Source organism: Protopterus annectens, chromosome 9.part0, assembly GCF_019279795.1.
Source record: "Protopterus annectens isolate FY-2018-M chromosome 9.part0, PAN1.0, whole genome shotgun sequence".
Taxonomy (NCBI): domain Eukaryota; kingdom Metazoa; phylum Chordata; order Ceratodontiformes; family Protopteridae; genus Protopterus; species Protopterus annectens.
In genome coordinates this window covers 1,154,132,943-1,154,152,590 of record NC_056743.1, presented here as the reverse complement: position 1 = coordinate 1,154,152,590, position 19,648 = coordinate 1,154,132,943, and the positions used below count along the sequence as shown (strand labels likewise).

Sequence of the window (19,648 nt, the reverse complement as noted above, 5' to 3'; positions counted from 1 at the left end):
TCTTATCCTTATGTTTCCTGGGGATATCCAAAGCCTGAAGTCCAGTGGACGCCATACCGACAAACTTAGGCCAAACTCCAAAATGCGTAGCTAAAAGCTTAGCCCGATGACGAATAATACGCGGATTAAAGGAAGCACAGAGGTCACAATTAGGAACGTCGTGGTCAAGGCCTAAACAAATAATACAAAAGGAATGAAAATCTCTACGGGAAATCTGCTTTCCACAGCTAAGACAATTATTAACCTTTTCTGACATTTGTTAAGGCAAGAAAAGTGGATCCCCAATGGGGTACTTAGCTGTAGTTGACTTCAACTGTGTAGTTAGAAACAAAAAAGGTAAATGCCGACCGGCACTCATGCAAGAAATGCTTCTGCTTCGGGCTCCATGGCAAGGAAGACTGAGGAAGTGACGTCGGCTGCCTCCTTTTGTATTGGACGCCATGACATCCTTTGCAACCAACAGCTGACGTCATTATTACTTACCTTTGGTATTTTGGCCAATCGAAGGCTACCGGGAGCCGGATAACCCATTGGTTAGGACTGCAACAGTTAAATACTATGAACATACACACATATACAAGATCACCCCGAAGTACTGATCATTGCCTGAACCAACACTAGTTAGGTGTAATGCATCACACTCTTAGGTCACTCAGGTTTTGATTTCAAGGGTGTGCAACTTTGTCACTTAAAGCATTTTTGAAGTCAAGGTCAAATTTTACTGAAAGAGAATGCCTTTCATTTACTACTTTGAGGTAGTATCCCTTTCAGCTGTCTCAGTATATATGTCTCAGTATATGTCACTTTGTATGTAGTGTAACACATGTTTCACACCCACCACTATATACAGAGCAACATGCAAGATCAGTTATGAAGGCTACACTGTAAATACTTGCTGATAAACATGCAGGCATCAATTTCTAATGAGACACTGCAACATTTCCAACATAGAAGTATCACCACATTCCCAACACAATACTTAGAACTGCATTAGTGGCATTTTCTTTTTAATTCACTAATTTAGAAGGGCATACTAAAGCCTTATTCTGGTTTCCAATAATTCCTGCAAACATGTTAGAATCATCTCTTTTTTAGGCTTAAAGTGAGTAGTCTTGGTTTCTACCTATGCTACCAAGACATGCTGGCTATTTTTAACTGGTGCCATATTGTCCTAAAAGCTATATTGTACTTACTTTTACACACACACACACACACACACACTACAAAGTGAACTGGCACCACATCTGTGTGCTCTGTTCACTCACAGCCTCATCTTAGGCTTTGTCTCTACTGAATACCTACAGTCATCCCTCTCCATAAAGGAGGAGTAACTACAGACCCTGGAAAATATCACCCCATTAGCTTGATGAGTCTGAGATGTAAGGCTATGGAGCGCATCATCATGGACCTAATTAACAAGGAAACAGGGAATCTCCAAATTCTAGATCTCACACAATTTGGCTTTGTAAAAGGTAGATCATGCATGCTCAACCTGGTTGACTTCGTTGAGTCAGTCACCAGAGTGGTTGATGAAGGTAAGGCAGTTCATACAGCCTACCTCGATCTGGCCAAGGCCTCTGATACGATTCGTCATTCTAGAATTACTGAAACTCAGAAAAATAGGCATCAACCCCTATGTCATTCAGTGGGTTGAAAATTGGCTCACAGATAGAGCACACAGTGTGAAAGTAGCGGACTCCCAAGTCAGACTGCCGACCAGTCACAAGTAGAGTCTCGGTCCTGAATACTCTCCTGTTTGGCATCTACTTCTCAGAAGTCCAGGCCAACACAGAGGGACTCTGGCTGATCAAATTCACAGATGACTGCAAACTGGGAGCCATTATTAACTCTCCAAGTGATGCAGACATCCTACAGAAAGGCCTCACTGAGACCTGGTGTTGAAACCATGGCCTTTGTCAAAAATGACAATGTTAATGTCAAAAAATGCATCGTCATCCCCTTTGGGAAAATCTCAGTTCCCGCTAATTACCACATCGATGGGAGCCCACTGAACACTGAAGGTGTTATAAGAGATCTGGGGACACATGTTGACAGCAACCTGTCCTTCAACCACCACATTGCCACTGTGGCTAGAAAGTCCTTCTATGTGGCACATCTCATTACCAAGGGTTTTGCATCCAGGAGGAAATAGATCATTTCCCTCTACTCTTCCCTCATTAGACCAATCATATAGTATAATGCCCCATTTGGCATGTATCTCACTAGACAACTGCAACAGCTGGGAGAGGCCATAAAAGTACCTCACGAAGGGGAACCTAGACCTTAAACACATGTCATACACAGACAGACTTAAAAAATTCCGTCTATTCTCAGTCTCATATTATTTACTAAGAGGCAATCTCTTCTTGACTTAAGCTATGTCTGACCCAGCTCTGTTAGAAATTCTACATCTAAAGAAATCCCAATCCCTCCACAATACACACTCCATAGACCTCAACCTCATTACCACAATTAACAGAACATGCTGGAGGGACAGGTTCATAACCCAGAGACTATCCATGCTCTGGAACAGACTTCCCATATATGTCAAACAGAGCACCTCACAAGCCCTCTTCAAGCAAAATTTTGGTGAGTGGATGGGAAATAGAAAGTTCAGCCTGGGGATCACTCCAGTGGCTCTACTTGATAAAGGCACTGGGAACTAACAACGGGTGGCACAATGCCAGGGACTTCTATGGGTTAGGCTTGTAAAGCCCCATGGCCATTAGCTTAGTACACACCTTTTTGTTGCGTCTTTCGGCTTATCCCGGTTAGGGGTCGCCACAGCGGAACTCCGATCCGCTAATGTTTGGTAGTGGATTTTTACATGCCGAGTTACCAGCCCTGACGCACAACCTTCAACGAAGGTACGCACATTCATGCATGCCTCCACACAGAAGACGCTCTAGCTGAGAATCGAACGGGACAACGTCTTGCTGTGAGGCGACAATGCTACCGCAGCACCACACTTATGAAGCTATATTAATTATAGGTATATATATATATATATATATATATATATATATATATATATATATATATATATATATATATATATATATATATACACACACACACACACACACACACACACACACACACACACACACACACTCACACACACTCACACACACTCACTCTGTAGCAAAATAGGTGAGGCAATGCAAATAGCAGGCAAACCAACAATTGTATTCGACAGTGAGCACTTTCACAGTAATCACTACTGCTACATTAGACATTTAAACCCATTAAAAAACTAATTTTTATACTAAAAACCTATCATGTGATTAATTGAATAATGAGACAAATTTTTAAAGACATATGGCATTACTACATCTAAACAGATAAGTTATACATATACAATACATATCTCTAATATTATATATATACATACACACACACACACACACACTTTTTTATATATATATATATGTTTATATATATATATATATATATATATATATATATATATATATATATATATATATCTCCATAAAACGTTTTGGATATGAAAGAAAAATCACTTCACTTTGTGTAGTAGCTTTGAAATCTTTTAAATCCAGTAGTTGAAATCTTTTAATCCAGCAGTTAAAAATTTCCACCAAGACAACAGTATAAGAAAACTTGAAATAAATTTGAAATAAAATGAAATACTTGTATTTAAGTGCTTTTGTTCATTGTCAAGTTCATTTTAAAGTTTTTTAAAAGTTATTTAACAGTCAAACTTCTTCAGAAATACAAAGGTTGATACACATACACACACGCGCACACACATACATTTATAAATAATTTATAAACACACACACGTGCCCAGATGGACAGTGCCCCAAGTGACCTTCCTTCCACCTGCTGCTTGACAGGATATGATATTAATACCTTTGTCTTTAAATGGTCTCCCAGGTTATGATAGAGGGCACAAAAGTTAACATTTGCTTAAATATCTTCATTTTGTACACTGTAGACAAATCAGTGTTTGTTTGCTTTTCCCTGTGCTACATGGGGGGGGGGGGGGGTACATTTGCCATTTTTTCATCTGGAGTGATTTTCAATGACAGGCTGACTTAGACTAAGCATAAGCTGTAACCAAATAATTAGATGTCCATCATCAGCCTGTTGATTCTGTCTCAAAAACTTGACAATTCACTATGAAAAACAACATTGTCTTATTCCTTGGACCACTGTAATTTCCTCAACCTAAGACTTAGGATAGGAACCTTGCAAAACTATGATGAGTGCAGTCAGCATCATAGATTTTGGGTCAACTACCATACAAATGCCATTTGTCATGCAGAGTTTACGATACCTGCAGCTTGCTTTGTATGTCACCTTTAAGATTCTGACATTTATATTCTGAACTCTACAAAGCCTGGCTTCCTGCTTATTTAAATAGTCTGCTGGTGCCTTATTCTTTGCTAAGGCTCCTCAGATCATGGTGTGTGGTGCTGTACATTGTTCCAAGAGTCTGCCTCTAATCATTTCTCTGGCTCCTTTTTGCCTACCGTATATTACTCCTTTGAAATCTGCTACCTTCCCTGATTCAGGTATATAAATCTGAGACAACCTGCAGGAGGTCCCTTATGTGCTAACCATTTGGGGACATCCACTTAGACTTTGACATTTTTCATACAATGTCCAAGCTAGTTTAAATCCATTTTTTCTCATTTTCAATACTATTAACTTAGACTATTAACCTTTTGTCAGGTAGCCTACAAACCTGGACAATAAAAAAGTGCAAATATTGATGCGCAACTTACAGTGAAAGCAGGAAAAACTGAAACTATCTGCACAGATATCTTTATAGGGGGATGGGTTGTCTCCTGACCCCGCCCCCCCCGATAAGTTGGGCTGTCCTTCATATTCCCCATGACTTAAATATACTAAATATGATATCACTGCACCCTGGACGGAGTTGAATTATTTGAGATTTTCAACCTCAGAATTATAAAGTGAATAAGCTTGCACATGTATGTACTTTTGAGTGCGGAACACACAAGAGTTAATCAATCTTGCTCCCCTGTTATGTTCTTCTTACTGAAAAATGTCTAGGAATAAAGCTCTAAAATACTTTTGTGCTTCACATTTACCCACGGAGTACATTTGCAATACGGGTAAGATGCATCTTTTGCACCTGAATGCATATTGGTTTTCAGTGGCCCTACAAACCCAATGTTAGGAAAGGCTCAGAAAGTGAGCCATCTCATGTTCTGATATTATAAATGGTGCAGATCACCCACATTCATTAAGTTCCCTGGATGCTGAATAGCTCAGGAGAGTAGCAAGACTGACTTTCCTTTCCCAGTAGGACAGTCAAGGGCACACTGATCTTAGAGTGGCATCTAGCATGAGACACTGCAGCCAAGTAACTCCATGAAATCCCAGATTCATCCTTCCAGGTTCTAAGCACACAGAAAAATGCAAGCCTTGAAACTGAGAAAGTCCAAGAAGTGTAGCTGAGGGAATGCAACTGCCCCTACATGCCAGCAATATGATTATGTTGACTTCTCACCACCCTTTAGGACAATAAGCAATGCACTACCTCATAAGCAGGGGGGGGGTCAATTAAAGAAGCAAAAAGAACTTTATGTTCTACATGTCAAAAAGGAAGACTAAGATGAGAGGGTGCAGTTAGGCTGTCTATTGTAAGTTATCAGTAGTTAATGAAGTGATGATTTCTTTCCAGGAAAAAAATGCTACTAAAAAGAGTCAAAGAAAAACAGCTGGTTTCAGTTATGATAGCAGCACAGCAGCTGCTACTGTTGGCTGTTAAATCATGAAGCAATTCTCATGTCAGCTAGAATCAGTGTGTGTTGGGGGGGGGGGGGGGACAAATTCAGCCATCACGGTGAGTTTTTCACAAATTGGGAGAGAAGGTTGTGTGTGGATGTGTGCCAGAACCAGATTCCAATACAAAAAGTATATTGGTAAAGGCATTGGACATAAAGCATTCCAGACATGTACTTTTTCATAAGCATCTAGAATCACCATGGCTTACACTCCACAAAATAAAATAAAACAAAATACAGAGAATCTTTATATGCAGACCCTTTGCACCATTTTACTACTTGTTAAAGTCACATAGCTTTTGTGGGAAGGTTTGTGCCAGTCTAACATATTAACCTGTCCCTGAAGCAAGGTCTAGGATTTTTCCCCATGAAATTATGTGTGATAAAGGTGAACATACACCTATTTAAACTTTCCAGTCACCAGAAAGGAATAAAGGTCTTCCAAGATGTGTAGTTGGCCATGGTCATACCACACTGAGCTCCATTGTATCAAGCCTTATCATCTGAAGTGTTTCTTCTCCATTATTTTTCCATCACACCATGGCAATACACAGCTGCCAGTAACATGAGTTTCTACAACAGTAAAATGGCTATATCTCAGATCTACTCAGGTGGTCTATTTTCACAGGAAAAAAATAATTCTAATGAAAACTAGATTCATATCAGTCACCCATGCCTACATTATAGCCATGCTTCAAATGGGTCGCCTATTCCGACACTGCAGTTTAATACATCTAAACATCACTTGAAGAGCAATTACAAACTAAAGCTGCAACTAGAAGTCTGAATGAAAGTCTCCAACAAGTTGTGCTCAATAACACGAGTGAAGACATACACTTGCACGTGGGATCAAACGTACCTTCAGGAGCTCAAGGCAAGTTAACTCACAATTTAGTTATGCTATTTCATTTGTGACATTTTGACAGTGACAGACTGACATACACAATCAATGCCTTGTGACTAGTTGCAGAATCTTTATCTCATCCAGTCTGATGTTGGAACATCTGTATTGGAAAAACATTTGTTAAACATATTGTTACTGGTACACAAGGCACCATCCCCTAATCCCCAGGACATTATATTTAGTACTAGACTGATACAGAGTTAATGAATGGAGCAGTTAAAGCAGTAAACTACTAATGCTGTTTGTAGTGAAGTTTGTTGTGGCACAGTGTATTTCCTTTTCAAGATGCAATTGTGTTTTTGAACGCAGATATATGGAGGTACAAAGGCAAAGAGAGGAATACATCTTCCCCTATTAAAATTCAGTCTTCATTAGGCAGATTTCAACTTGCTACCAATAAGGCGATTATACTATATCACAGCACCAATTTCTTACTGGTACAGGTAAACATCTTCATTTCATTGTTCTGAAATGTTCTCACACTGTTATAAAAAGGACAATGCTGTGATCATATGCACAAGAAAAAATGTTTACTTACCTTTCTTATGCTTGTTTGCTTGTCATTTGATACAGTCAGGGACCCAGAAACTATGTACTGTGAATACAAAATAGATACCATGAGGAAAAAACTTCTCATCTCATACTCTTGTTTTATAATCTCACGTTTGGATGTTAATTCTGTTTAAGTAGCTGATATATTTTCTCTGCATCTACTGCACAGCTTCTACTGCACAGCTTAAAATGAACTACAGTGTCTTACAAAATATTTTGCATACTACAAAATGAAATATTCAGCACAGAGAATAGCAATCCAATAGCACACACATTGTTTTGGGGTGCCTTGTCTCCACAGTGTTGCCCACCTGTAGACCCCATCATCCTTCCCACATGCCAATCATGTCCTTAGAGCCAGTACTGCTATCCATTGTCCTGGGAATGTGCTCAGGAAAGCATTTGGTCAGACCAACTTCCGACTCCACCACTGCCAGCAAGAGTGGATTATTTACACAGCCTTTAAATGGGATATATATCATCAGAAGTATTTGGAGTGGTATACATCGTGTGGTGCATAAATGCCTCATTACCTTGTGTGGTGCATACATCCCTCCTTATCTCAATCAGGGGTGTGTCCAAACAGATTCAGCCCAAGGGCCTAAGTAAGCCTAGCCAACAAGGTTCCCTGGCTTATGCCACCCAAGAAAGTTATTTCCTGTGCCACTGTCAAGCAGAGCCACAGAAGTGATCCCCGGGGTGTAATTCCTATTTCCCATCCACTCAAAATTTTTCTTGAAGAGTGATAATGAGGAACTTTGCTTGACATAGATAGATAGGTAGCTTGTTCCAGAGATAGATAGGGATTCCTCTGGATCACTGCCCCAGTGCTTTGTTTGTCTTGACTTTTGCAATCTGGCTTAAAGCCCATTTCACTTGTGATGAATGGTTACTTCACAAAATGTGAATTGTACAATTTTACTTCTATCAATATCAAATAAAAATGTAAATAGCCCAAAAAACGAATGGGTCTGGAACGAAGCAAGTGTAAAACAGTATAGTCCACAAAATGTAGAAACGAATAAAATCAGCAAAGTTTATTGTCCAACAGATAAGCGCTTTCGCTGTAAAAGCTTCTTCAGATCTTTAAAGATCTGAAGAAGCTTTTACAGCGAAAGCGCTTAACTGTTGGGCAATAAACTTTGCTGATTTTATTCGTTTCTACATTTTGTGGACTATACTGTTTTACACTTGCTTCGTTCCAGACCCATTCATTTTTTGTGTTATTTACATTTTGTGTTTTTGGGCAGGAACGTTTACCTGGTTTGGCAGTGGTTGTGTTTTTCTTTCATTGTTAAAAATGTAAATAGGTCTATTACATGAATATTTTTTAAAAATATTATGACATTTTTTTGAGAGAATACTCATATCAGTATCTATAATTATTGAATTGCTATGGATTAGAACATTTATTCATATAAAAATTAAATAATTTCAAAATGCTTAATAAAAAAGTGGTTATCATGGTGTTTACTTTAGAGTTTTGACCAATTTTGCTAGAATTTAGTTCCTGTCATTTTATGACTTTCTTTGGTCTTTGTTCATGGCCACAAATGTGTTAAAGATTCTGGTCTGTCTCTTATTTAGAGTAATAATAAACTACAGTAATCCAGCCAGTACTATGGCATAGTGGGATCAAACCCTAACTATGGCCCAGGTGACCTGGCTTAAATTAGTCTCAGGTGTCTGAGGCATTGGCATGGAGGAGTGAATTCACCAGGGACACTCCCAAAAGGGAAGCCGTGTTCCAGTGAGGGGAGTAGCCCTTGTACAAGGTCATCACATATACAAGAGGGGGTAGGCTCTTGGGTAGGTCACACACAGAATAAAAAAAAAACTTGAAGTTAAATAGCAGTGTCACCCCAAAATGCACTTAAGCTCCTTCCTGGCCCCAGTTTTGAATTCAGTATTGGCTGGAGTCTGGAGTGCTGGCAGACACACTGAAGGACAAGACAGCTGTCAGGATGAGAAGGAGGACAAAATAATTACAGCAATCCAAACTTGAATTGCTTTAGCAGTTCACACATCAAACTTATATTTATTGGTTATGAGGAGTCAGACATCTATAAATTTTTTTACTAACAGGTTTTGAAACTATTGTAGTTTATGCCAATTCAGTGAGTGGGACATCAAAAAGGCTTAGCTACGCAGCTGGTTTCATAGCCTATACATAGAACAGCTTACAACATAATCCGTGACACTCATGTGAGGAACAATGTCTAGTCTTTAGACTGTCAAGCTCATTGACAATGTTAGAATGATAAAAGTAGAATTACCAGTAGTCCACCCCAAAAAGGCACTCCTGACATGGTTGCAATTGAAAAGAAGGTAAACGCGAGAGGAATCCCAAACAAAATGTTGATTAATCCTATTATTATTTGGATGGCCTGTCAAACAAAAGAAACAAAATTATATCATTTTTATTAGTAACTAAAACCTAAACCTGAAAAAAATGCATGAATGTAACAGGAATATGCAATACTGTAATTAACAAGACTAATAAATTACAGTAATACTAGTGCAATTCTCAGGATTATTATAACTGCTTAGAACCATAATCAGGTGGAAAACTTGCTCAGAAACTTTCACATGCCATAAAACAGAGTTCCTGCTATAGAAACTGAGTTAAGGTTAATAACCAATTATAATTTTCCCAGCAGTTTCACTATCACATCCTATTTATGTGAGAATTGTACTTTCTGGAATTAATACTCTAGCTTCTTGTCACATTTACCAGCTTCTGCTATTACCCCTGTGAGTCACTGAATGCATTCCTACTCTGCTTACTACTTGTGAATAAGCTCATTATTAAATTAGGCTTTGATACTGAAGAGTAGAATTCATCCTCTGAGGCTGCATGGATTCTTTTACAATAAACCATTTCTCTATTGGGCAGTCTCTCACTTTACCTTGTCAGACATTGGAAAATTATACTCACCATACTAGGCATCTGTGTTATCCATTTTCATTCCTCACTAACCGGTTCAGATCCGATCCTCAGATCCGACTTGGATGCATTTACCAGACTTTGGATCCAATTCCCGAGCCCCTCCCTCTACCCATAATGCCCTACTCCATCCCTATTACCTCAGATTGGGTTTGCTGCTCTATTTCACAATAGCTGAAGAGAAACAGACATAGCCAGAAAGAAAAGGACAGGGTTCAATCCTGGAACTCTGCATTTGAAACGCTGTGCAATAGGTCCTTCCAGAAGAAAAATGGATGGAGGGGGTTTGAAGAATGAAAATGGACAACACAGATGCCTAGTTATGGTGAGTATATAAGACTTATAAATCTGATGTTGTCCTTCTCCCTCACTAGTGGGACAAAGTCCAAAGCTATGTTGATCTTGGGTAGCCCTCATGGAAGGATATTCCACAGTACTGCCAAACCAAAGAAGGCTCTGTTTCTAGATATGATGTCCAATTCATAATATGACAATTGGGTAGCCCTCATGGAAGGATATTCCACACAGTACCTGCAAAACCAAAGAAGGCTTCTAGATATGATGTGATGTCCAATACATAATATGACAAGACTTGACATTTAGATATGATGTCCAATTCATAATATGACAAAGGTACAAGACTTGACATTTGCACAGCAGCTACATAGTACATCAATAGACATTGACCTAAAAGCAGATGAAGTAGCCATGGATCTGGTTGAATGAGCTTGGGGAGGTTTCAGTAATGTCATAACTTGCTGACAGTAAATCCAAGAGATACAGTCTATAATACATTTAGCTAGGATAACTTTAGAAAGTGGTTGGCATAAGTGATTTAGAGTGTAAGAAAAAGAGCTGGTCTGATTTTCCAATCTGTTTTGCCCTTTGAAGGTAAAAACGTAGTCTGTGCAGGAGGTATAGCATGTACTCTTTTACTAGAAAAATTTAGAAAGAAATCCGGCAAGTGAATGGATTGGTTGATGTTATTTTCAGAAGTCACTTTAGGTTTAAAAAGATGCATTAGTCCACAAATAATGTAAGGAGTTTTTGCTGAAAGAGCCTGGAGTTCAGATAGTCTTTTTGCTGAAGTTACAGCTACCAAGAAAACCCATCTTCTGTGACAGAAATTTTAGGTCAGATTTGTCTGACTGTTCAAAGGGTCTAACATTCAAGTACTGCAGTAAGATCCCAAGGTGGTGAGGGAACTTTGAGGTCTCAGAAGAAAAATGGCTTTCATAAAAGCTTTACACAATCTAAAGGAAGTCTAGGAAAAAGATTTATTACCTGCATGGGAATCCAAAATAAACTTTTTTTGGTAGAATTTTTTTTTTAGAAGTCAAAATCAAAATAATGTTGGAGATTCCAAGATGGCTGCCGACTAGATTAGTCCCTACTCTTAGAGCTCCTCACAGCTATTTAACTTTTTGTGATTTTTATAACTTTATAACAAACTTTTTCCTCAGTTTTTTCAGAAAAAACATTTTTTAAATCTTTTTCTGCGTATCTGGATTATTTTTGGCTCGGAATTTCTTATCCTGGGATTTATTTTACCTCAGAACAACTCTGATATTACATCTGTTTGGTCACCTGCTGCTCCAGTCTATTCCTGGATCCTGATATCCTGTCAAGTGCACTTAATTTCTGGGCATGGCTACAAAATCTGACTCCATGGAGACTCAACCTACAAAGGCCAAATTTTCTTCAATGCTCTCTCATGAAAAAGACTCCAGTTCAAAAAGACTAAGGACATCCAAACAATCTACTGAAACTACCAAAGTAAGTAACAAAGACTTAATTGATTCAAACTTTCACTTAGAGGAATTAAAAGTAGCATTAAAACCTATCCAAAGTGCTATCCAAAACTTTTCAGAACAGTTTGCTGACTTTAGTAAAACTTTAAAACAAATAAATGACAGAATGGATATGATAGAAAATAGAAATACAGCTTTAGAGATAAAAACTGACTCATTGGAAACTGTTCTTAAGTCTAAAGATAAGATTATTTCTGATATTCAAACTAAACTGCTGGATTTAGAAGCCAGAAGTCGAAGAAATAATATTATTCGTGGCTTACCTGAGTCTTATGACAATAAAAACTTATTATCTGTGACTAAAGACATCTTTGAAACATCCTCAAAATCTATAATTGTTGAGAGAGCACATAGAGCATTACGTTCTAGACAAGATTCCTCTACACCAAGGATTATTTATACTAAGTTACTAAACTTTCAAGATACTTTCCAAATCCTGGAGACAGCTAAAAGTAAAAAACAATTTATATGGAAATCTCATAAACTGTCATTTTCCCAAGATCTTCCTTCTCAAATAAAATTAAATAGACAAAAACTTGCTCCTTATTGTGCTGACTTGATAAAAAGAGGGATAAGATTTCGTATGTCTTATCCAAATACTTTGTCTTTTTCAGTTAATGACAAAAGATTTGTGTGTTCTGATCCCATAGAGGCTAAAGATATTTTTGTTAAAACATTTAAAAAGATTCGAGACAGTGTATCATAATTTGTTACTCTGAATGTATCTCAAATGTAATATATTACAGTCATGGTTCATGCTTGAAAACATATATGTCTGTTATTATCTAAGCTTATTTTTCTTTTTTCCCAACAAGTTAAATGAAATATAGACATCTTTTTACTTGATTCTAACAAGGGTTAATATACCTACAATGGTATATGCATTGTAGATGTATGGTGTTGTTATAATGATTTTTGAACTGCCATATAATTATTTGTTTTCTTTTCTTTAATATTTCACGGAGATAGTACATCAGTACTTTTTAGCTTTGTATTTAAAAAAAAGTTCCCTTTGTAGTTGTATGGCTGTTGGAGGGAAAGTTTCGCCTCTCGAGAACACTTGAGGAGAAAATCTTCTGCTGGCAGCACCAGCTGCTTCTGTAGCGCAGCTCGCACCTTCTTTGAATTATCGGAAGACGTGGGTGACGTCATCATTTACAGCGGACAGCTGCTGGCTTCACATACACAGTGGCGCTTATTGTAACCAAGAAATAGTCTTCGGAAAAGACGTTTTACACCTATATTAACACTTGTATAAGGATTATAAATAAACAACAAAGATTTATTTACTACTACAATGATCTTCCCGCATTACTGCCAACGACCATCCACTTTTCTTCTTGTTGAAGCTCCAAGGCGAGTAAAGGCATTCAATGTTAAAGCGGACTTACTTATTAAACAATAAAACAGGTTAGTCCTTTTCATTGCAACCACGCAACAATAGTGTAACAAGTATATCACATTTTAAAATATAAAGTAATGTTAGAATTATACATTTTAACTTTACTGTTTGCTTGTTTGTCCAATAATTTGATGCAGTATAACAAATGTATTATAAGGGGATTGTACATCTAAAGTTATGCTTAACAAAGTACTACACTCAGTTAAAAAGTTTAGACAGGCTTAAGTCTAATCTTGCTGGATATATTACACATGTTTATGTGTAATTTGTTTGAATGTTATAAACCTTGGATTATTTAGTTTTGGTTTAACATTGATACTCAGAGGAGAATGCTTTTTGAGTTCGGAATATTTCATATTCTGTTGTCATACTGCGTATTTGTATCCTAAAAGGGCAGTATAACCTTATATATAACAGATCTAATGATAAAAACTTTTTAAAATGAATACTTCAAGATGTATAAATGTATAATAATGTTCAAGGGTCAAGATATTATCCAGTAGTTTTTATTTGTATACATATTTTACCACTAGATGGCGACAGAGTATATTCATTATACAATAGAATACTGAGGAATGTTGCTAAACAGAAGCAGTTTCTAACAGTTAACTTTCATTTATATGAGATTGATTTATATAATTTAGTCTCCCAGGAATAACAATTGCTATATTAGAGAAAATTTTAAATGATTATACTCTAATTTCGGACATTTTTTGTATTAGTTATTTTATATATGAACACTGACAAATTCATTGTAGTTAATTATAGGATTACAGGTAAATGTGTAATCTTATTTTGTTTTATTTTATTTATAGTTATCTTTTTATATATAATTAAGATACCGGCTCAACTGATATATTTACTGATAGTTTCTCATAGAATTATTAACATATACAGTAATGTGAATATATTCATCTTTTATTATTATATATGTTATTTAATATCTTTTATTTTTATCATACTATGCGTTATGCTGGTTTGTTAAATACTTGAGGAAACTCATTTTATCACCATATATTTTTACTTAAAAATAGGAGCTTGTAGTTAAATATATTAAGTAGGGATCAAGTATGTTGGACATCTTGAATTTAGTTTGTTTTGTAAATAGGTTTAGTAGTGTATTACTGATTTTAATTTTTGTTAGGTTAATATTGAGTATTCTTTATGTAAATTTCATACTTTTACTATCTAAAATTTCACATTTTAATTCATTTACATTTGATCTTCCTTCATCATTAGGTGTTTGGTGGGTAGGCACTAGGGTTAGGATAAAGGATATAAATAAATCTTATAATACTTTTGATATTATTTTTCTTCTACAGGAGATATTTGTTAATGTGGTGACATTTTTGAATACTGTCCAATTAAAATCTGTTTTTTATTCATTTTTTTCCAAATGTTTTGGTTTAAATGTGGTTTGGATTTCACGCTATGGTTTCACTATAGCATCAATAATAATGGTTTGCTTAGAATATGCCAGTTGACTTAATATTGGATTCTTGGAACGTTAGAGGTATTCAAAACAAAGCAAAAAAGTCATTATTGTTCCATTTGATTTTTAAGTCACAGGCCAATATTTGTTTTATTCAAGAGTCCCATATTCCTCGACTTGATTGGAATAAAGAGAGGAATAAAAAATGGATTAGAAAGATTGCAGCCTCAGGGGACTCATCGAAGTCCAGAGGTGTAGCAATAATCATTAAACAAAAATTTTTGGGGAACATTATCGATGAGAAATTTGATAATGATGGTAGTTGGTGTTTATTTACCACTTCCATTCATGGTCTTGATAAACCTCTTTTAGTTTTAAACATATATGGCCCATGTAATTCACAACATTTGTTTATTTTAAAAATCCATAAAATTCTCACATCATATAAAGACCACTATATTATAATAGGTGGAGATTGGAATGCAGTAATAAACCCAGATATTGACCGTTCATGCTCCACTGTTTCCGATAACTATCAATCTACTATGGCTCTTAATGATTTGATGGTAGACTATAGTTTAATGGACCCAATACATACTGTTAAAATCCCAAATAGAAGTGATATTTATACATACTACTCTAAGTGTTATCGTTCATGGTCCAGACTGGACTTTTTTCTAATTTCTGAATTTATTTATTTATTTATTTTTTATTTTACATTTGTTGACCGGGCTAGTCCAGCTGGATAATTTCCATTTTCAGTGGAGGCCCGGGGAGAAAAGCTCCACAATTAAAACAAGGTTAAACATTTAAGCAACAATGCATACATTTTAGTGTAGTAGAAAATACAGCGAAAAAAAAACAGGTAAAAAACAAATAGCCTAAGCTATATATTCATATTTTTTATTTATTTATTTTTTTTTTAGAACAGTACAGTAATTTAGTCATTTTAAATAGCAGGGAAAGATAGTGATTTTTAGGGAGGTATGGCTGAAGAGCAAGAAGTCATTTAGTCTGGATTGGTACAGGAGCAGAGCCAGAAGTTGTTAAGATGTAATAGAAGTTGTTTTTGAAAAGTTGAAAGGAGTCTAGTGAGGTAATGTGTGGGGAGGTTATTCCATATTTTCCCTATGGAGTTTGAAAATAGACAGTTACCTGCTGAATTTGTAATTCTAGTTGTGGTGACTTGTATCTTTTCGCAGATCGCAACTGTTTCAAGTTTTTGTAGGGAGTAAGGAGGTTACTGAGAGCTGGTGTTTTTGTTGGTTGATAAAGAATGTTATGTGTAATTAAGAGTTGTTGATAGATAAGCTTGTTAGGTAGTTCTAACCATTGTAATTGTTTTAAGTTATTACAGTGGTGAGTTCTGTACTGGGATGCTGTGGCAAAACGGGCTATATTATGATAGGATGTAGTTAGTTTTTTCAGGTTACCTTTAGAGAGATTGGTGTAAATAGAGGAAGCATACAGTAGGGTGGAGATAAGATGTGATTGAGCTAAGGTGGTCCGTGCTTCTGGAGTAAGGAAGGGTTTTATTCTGTACAGTGAACCTATCTTTTTATTTACTGCTTTTATAGTGTTATTGATATGACAATCATAGTTAAGATTATTATCAATAGTAACACCAAGCAGTTTGGTAGTAGAGTCTGGGGAGATAAGAGAATTGTCAGCTGCAGTAATAGTAAAATTTAGTTGAGGAGATTTGTGGGTAGGTGAGAATAGTAATAGTTTTGTTTTCTTGGAGTTGAGAAGGAGACATCGTTTTGAGAACCATTGTTCAACGGTTGAAAAGGTAGATTGTGTGAGTGACTGGAGTTCAGATTGGGTGGGAGCTGTACAGATGATGGTAGAATCATCTGCATATTGTATGCAGGTAGTGTTATGGATAGATGATTGAAGATCATTAATAAAGATAGAGAATAAGAGTGGGCCTAATATTGATCCTTGAGGTACTCCTAAGGAGATAGGTAGTAGAGCAGATAGAGAATTTTTCCAGAGTACTGCTTGTTGTCGGTTTTCAAGGTAGGATGAGAACCACATTAAGGAGGAAAAATCCAAGGCAAGTGATTAGATTTTAATATTGAACCCTAGATTCTTTTCAGACCATTCGAGAATTTTGCTAAAACTAAACATAAATAATAATACTAAAAATAAATGTAATATGAATAAATGGTCTTTAAATAATAATTTACTTCAAAATGAAGAAATTTGTAAACAATGTTCCGAAATTATACAGGAAATGGAGGCCAATTTGGAAACATCAGATATCCCTCATGACATACAATGGGCTGCATGTAAAGCAAGGTTAAGAGGATTATTTATCAGTAAAGCGGCCTATTTTAAAAAAATTTACTCTAAAAAAGAAGAGTTTTTAAAATCTAGAATTCTATCCCTGGAAAATCAACTTAGGATGAAACATGATTATACTATAGAAAAACAAATTCTTGAAGATCAAAAAGATTTAATTTTGCTCCATCAACATAATCTATCTCTAGTTGAACAAAAGTTACTTGCTTCATACTCAGAATGGGCTCAGGTCCCCTCTAAACTACTAGCTAGAATTATTAAAATTAACTTTAACAGACCAAAAATAACATCTTTATCTTATAAGAATAGATTATATAACACAGATGAAGAAATTATTCAACTCTTTACTACTCTTTTTATTGATTTATATTCAAATTCTTCTAATTTTGGTAAAGAGAATAACATAGAAACCTTCTTAGATTCTCTGCATTTTCCTAAACTAAATGATAATCAACAAAGTTTACTCTCAGCTCCTATATCCTTACAAGAAATCTCAGATTCAATTGACAATCTCAAATCAGCTAAATCTCCTGGCCCTGACGGGTTCACTCCGGAATTCTTCAAAACCTTTAAAATGGTAATTCTTCCCTTTCTTTTCAAGGTGTATAATCATATAAGACTCAATGACATCTCAGATATACATTGGAATACTTCTAAAACTATCTTAATTTTGAAAAGTAATAAAGAAAAATCTGACCCAGCCAATTATAGACCCATTTCTTTAATAAATGTAGACATTAAGATTTTATCATCTATTTTGGCTAATAGATTGAAAAAAAATTTACCCTCAATTATCTCTCAAGATCAATCTGGTTTCATGTCTCGTAGACATGCTTGGGACAACACTTTGTCCTTAGAGTCTATCATTCATCTTATTAAAAAAGACATAAACCCAGTATATGCTCTGATCATGGATGCATCAAATGCTTTTGACAGAGTATGCTGGAATTTTCTTTTTCAGACTATGTCTTGCTTTAATATTCCTTCATTCTTCTTAAACTAAAATATTATACGAAGATATGTATACTAGACTTTACATTAATGGTCACTTTTCTTCTCCTATAAAGATTACTACAGGTACAAGACAAGGATGTCCATTGTCTCCTTTTCTCTTTAATATTTATTTAGAACCTTTATTGTTATATATTACTCAAAATACTTTTCACAATGTCCCTAGAATACTTAATACCAAAATTTATTTCTCAGCCTTTGCTGATGACCTAATAATTTATTTTCAAACTCCTATTTCTGATTATAGAAAAATAATTAACTCTATTGATTACTTCTCTTCTGTTTCGAATTATCTTTTAAACTCTTCTAAAACCTATATATTTCCTTTAAATCATTTAGTACATAAAATTTGTCCATTTCCGGACCATCAGTTTTAGTTTACCTATAATATAAAATATTTAGGTATCAACTTAGAGCACAATAATAAATCATCTTCTCAAAATAATATATATAAAATTTGGAATTCGATATTGGCTGATATAAACAGATGGCAACATCTAAATCTTTCGCTTTTATCAAAAGCTGCAATAATTAAAATGAACATTTTGCCTAAATTCCTTTACCAATTTATGTCATCTGATCAAATAATTCCGAAATCTTTCTTTGACTCTGTAAACAAAGTTTTGGCTAAATTTTTATGGTTCCCCAAATTTGTTAGAATCTCATATTCCAGACTATCAGTTTCTAAAGACAAGGGGGGTCTGGGTCTTCCTAACATACATCTCTATTACCTGATAGTTTCATCTAACAAACTTTTCACCATATCTAATTCCAAAAATATTGCACATATAAATCACTCTTTATGGATAAAAATATGGTATAATTACATCATTTCAAAAAATATAAACCCAGAAGCTCTTCCTTTTATCTCTTTAGACAACACTTCTACCAAAAATGTATCCATCTTTATTAAGCAAAAGATTAAAGCCTTTCAATCTTTACTAAAAATGTGCAATTTAGATAAGATTTCTCATTTTATACAACCAATTCATCTAAACCCAAATATAATGATTGATAACAAACCTTTTAACTTAACAAAATATCCTCTTGTAAAAAAGTTAAAAGTTGGAGACATTTTGAAACATCTTGACCTATCTATACCCGATTGGCATAAGTTGTTGAAAGTTAATTGGAATTATTCACCAATTCTTCGTCAATTAAGACTAATAATCAAAAATAAGTTTATATGTATAGACCCCAAAGAACATCAAATGAATAATCTCAACACAATTATCAAAATGTTATCTTCATCAGATAAAATGCTTTCAAATTCCTACAAATTGATAAAGAGCTTAATGATAGAAAACAACTGTCTTTTATCTAATACATGGATGAATTACAATTCTCAGATTTCTGAGTCTCAAAAACTTTTGGCTATCAAACATACAAAGGAATGTATCCCTTTCAAAAAACTATTATATACGCAATTAATGATTAATAATGATGCCTATTATACCCCTTATAAACTAAACAAATTCAATCCAAACAAATCTTCATCA

The 19,648-nt window shown here is 35.4% G+C and overlaps 2 protein-coding genes across 2 annotated transcripts in view; both read right to left on the bottom strand.

The window, feature by feature from the left end:
* Positions 1 to 9,626, bottom strand: part of LOC122811886 (membrane-spanning 4-domains subfamily A member 8-like) — a 191,700-nt gene extending 182,074 nt beyond the window's left edge. Inside the window, exons 1-2 of the mRNA XM_044084027.1 lie at positions 9,516 to 9,626; positions 7,226 to 7,282 (exon numbers count right to left, since the gene is read on the bottom strand). Coding sequence (XP_043939962.1) covers positions 7,226 to 7,282; positions 9,516 to 9,548 — 90 coding nt within the window. The 5' untranslated portion in view covers positions 9,549 to 9,626. The remainder of the gene's footprint in view (positions 1 to 7,225; positions 7,283 to 9,515) is intronic.
* The window catches only part of RNF20 (ring finger protein 20), a 1,863,764-nt gene that overhangs the window by 857,198 nt on the left and 986,918 nt on the right, over positions 1 to 19,648 (bottom strand). The window lies entirely within an intron of this gene.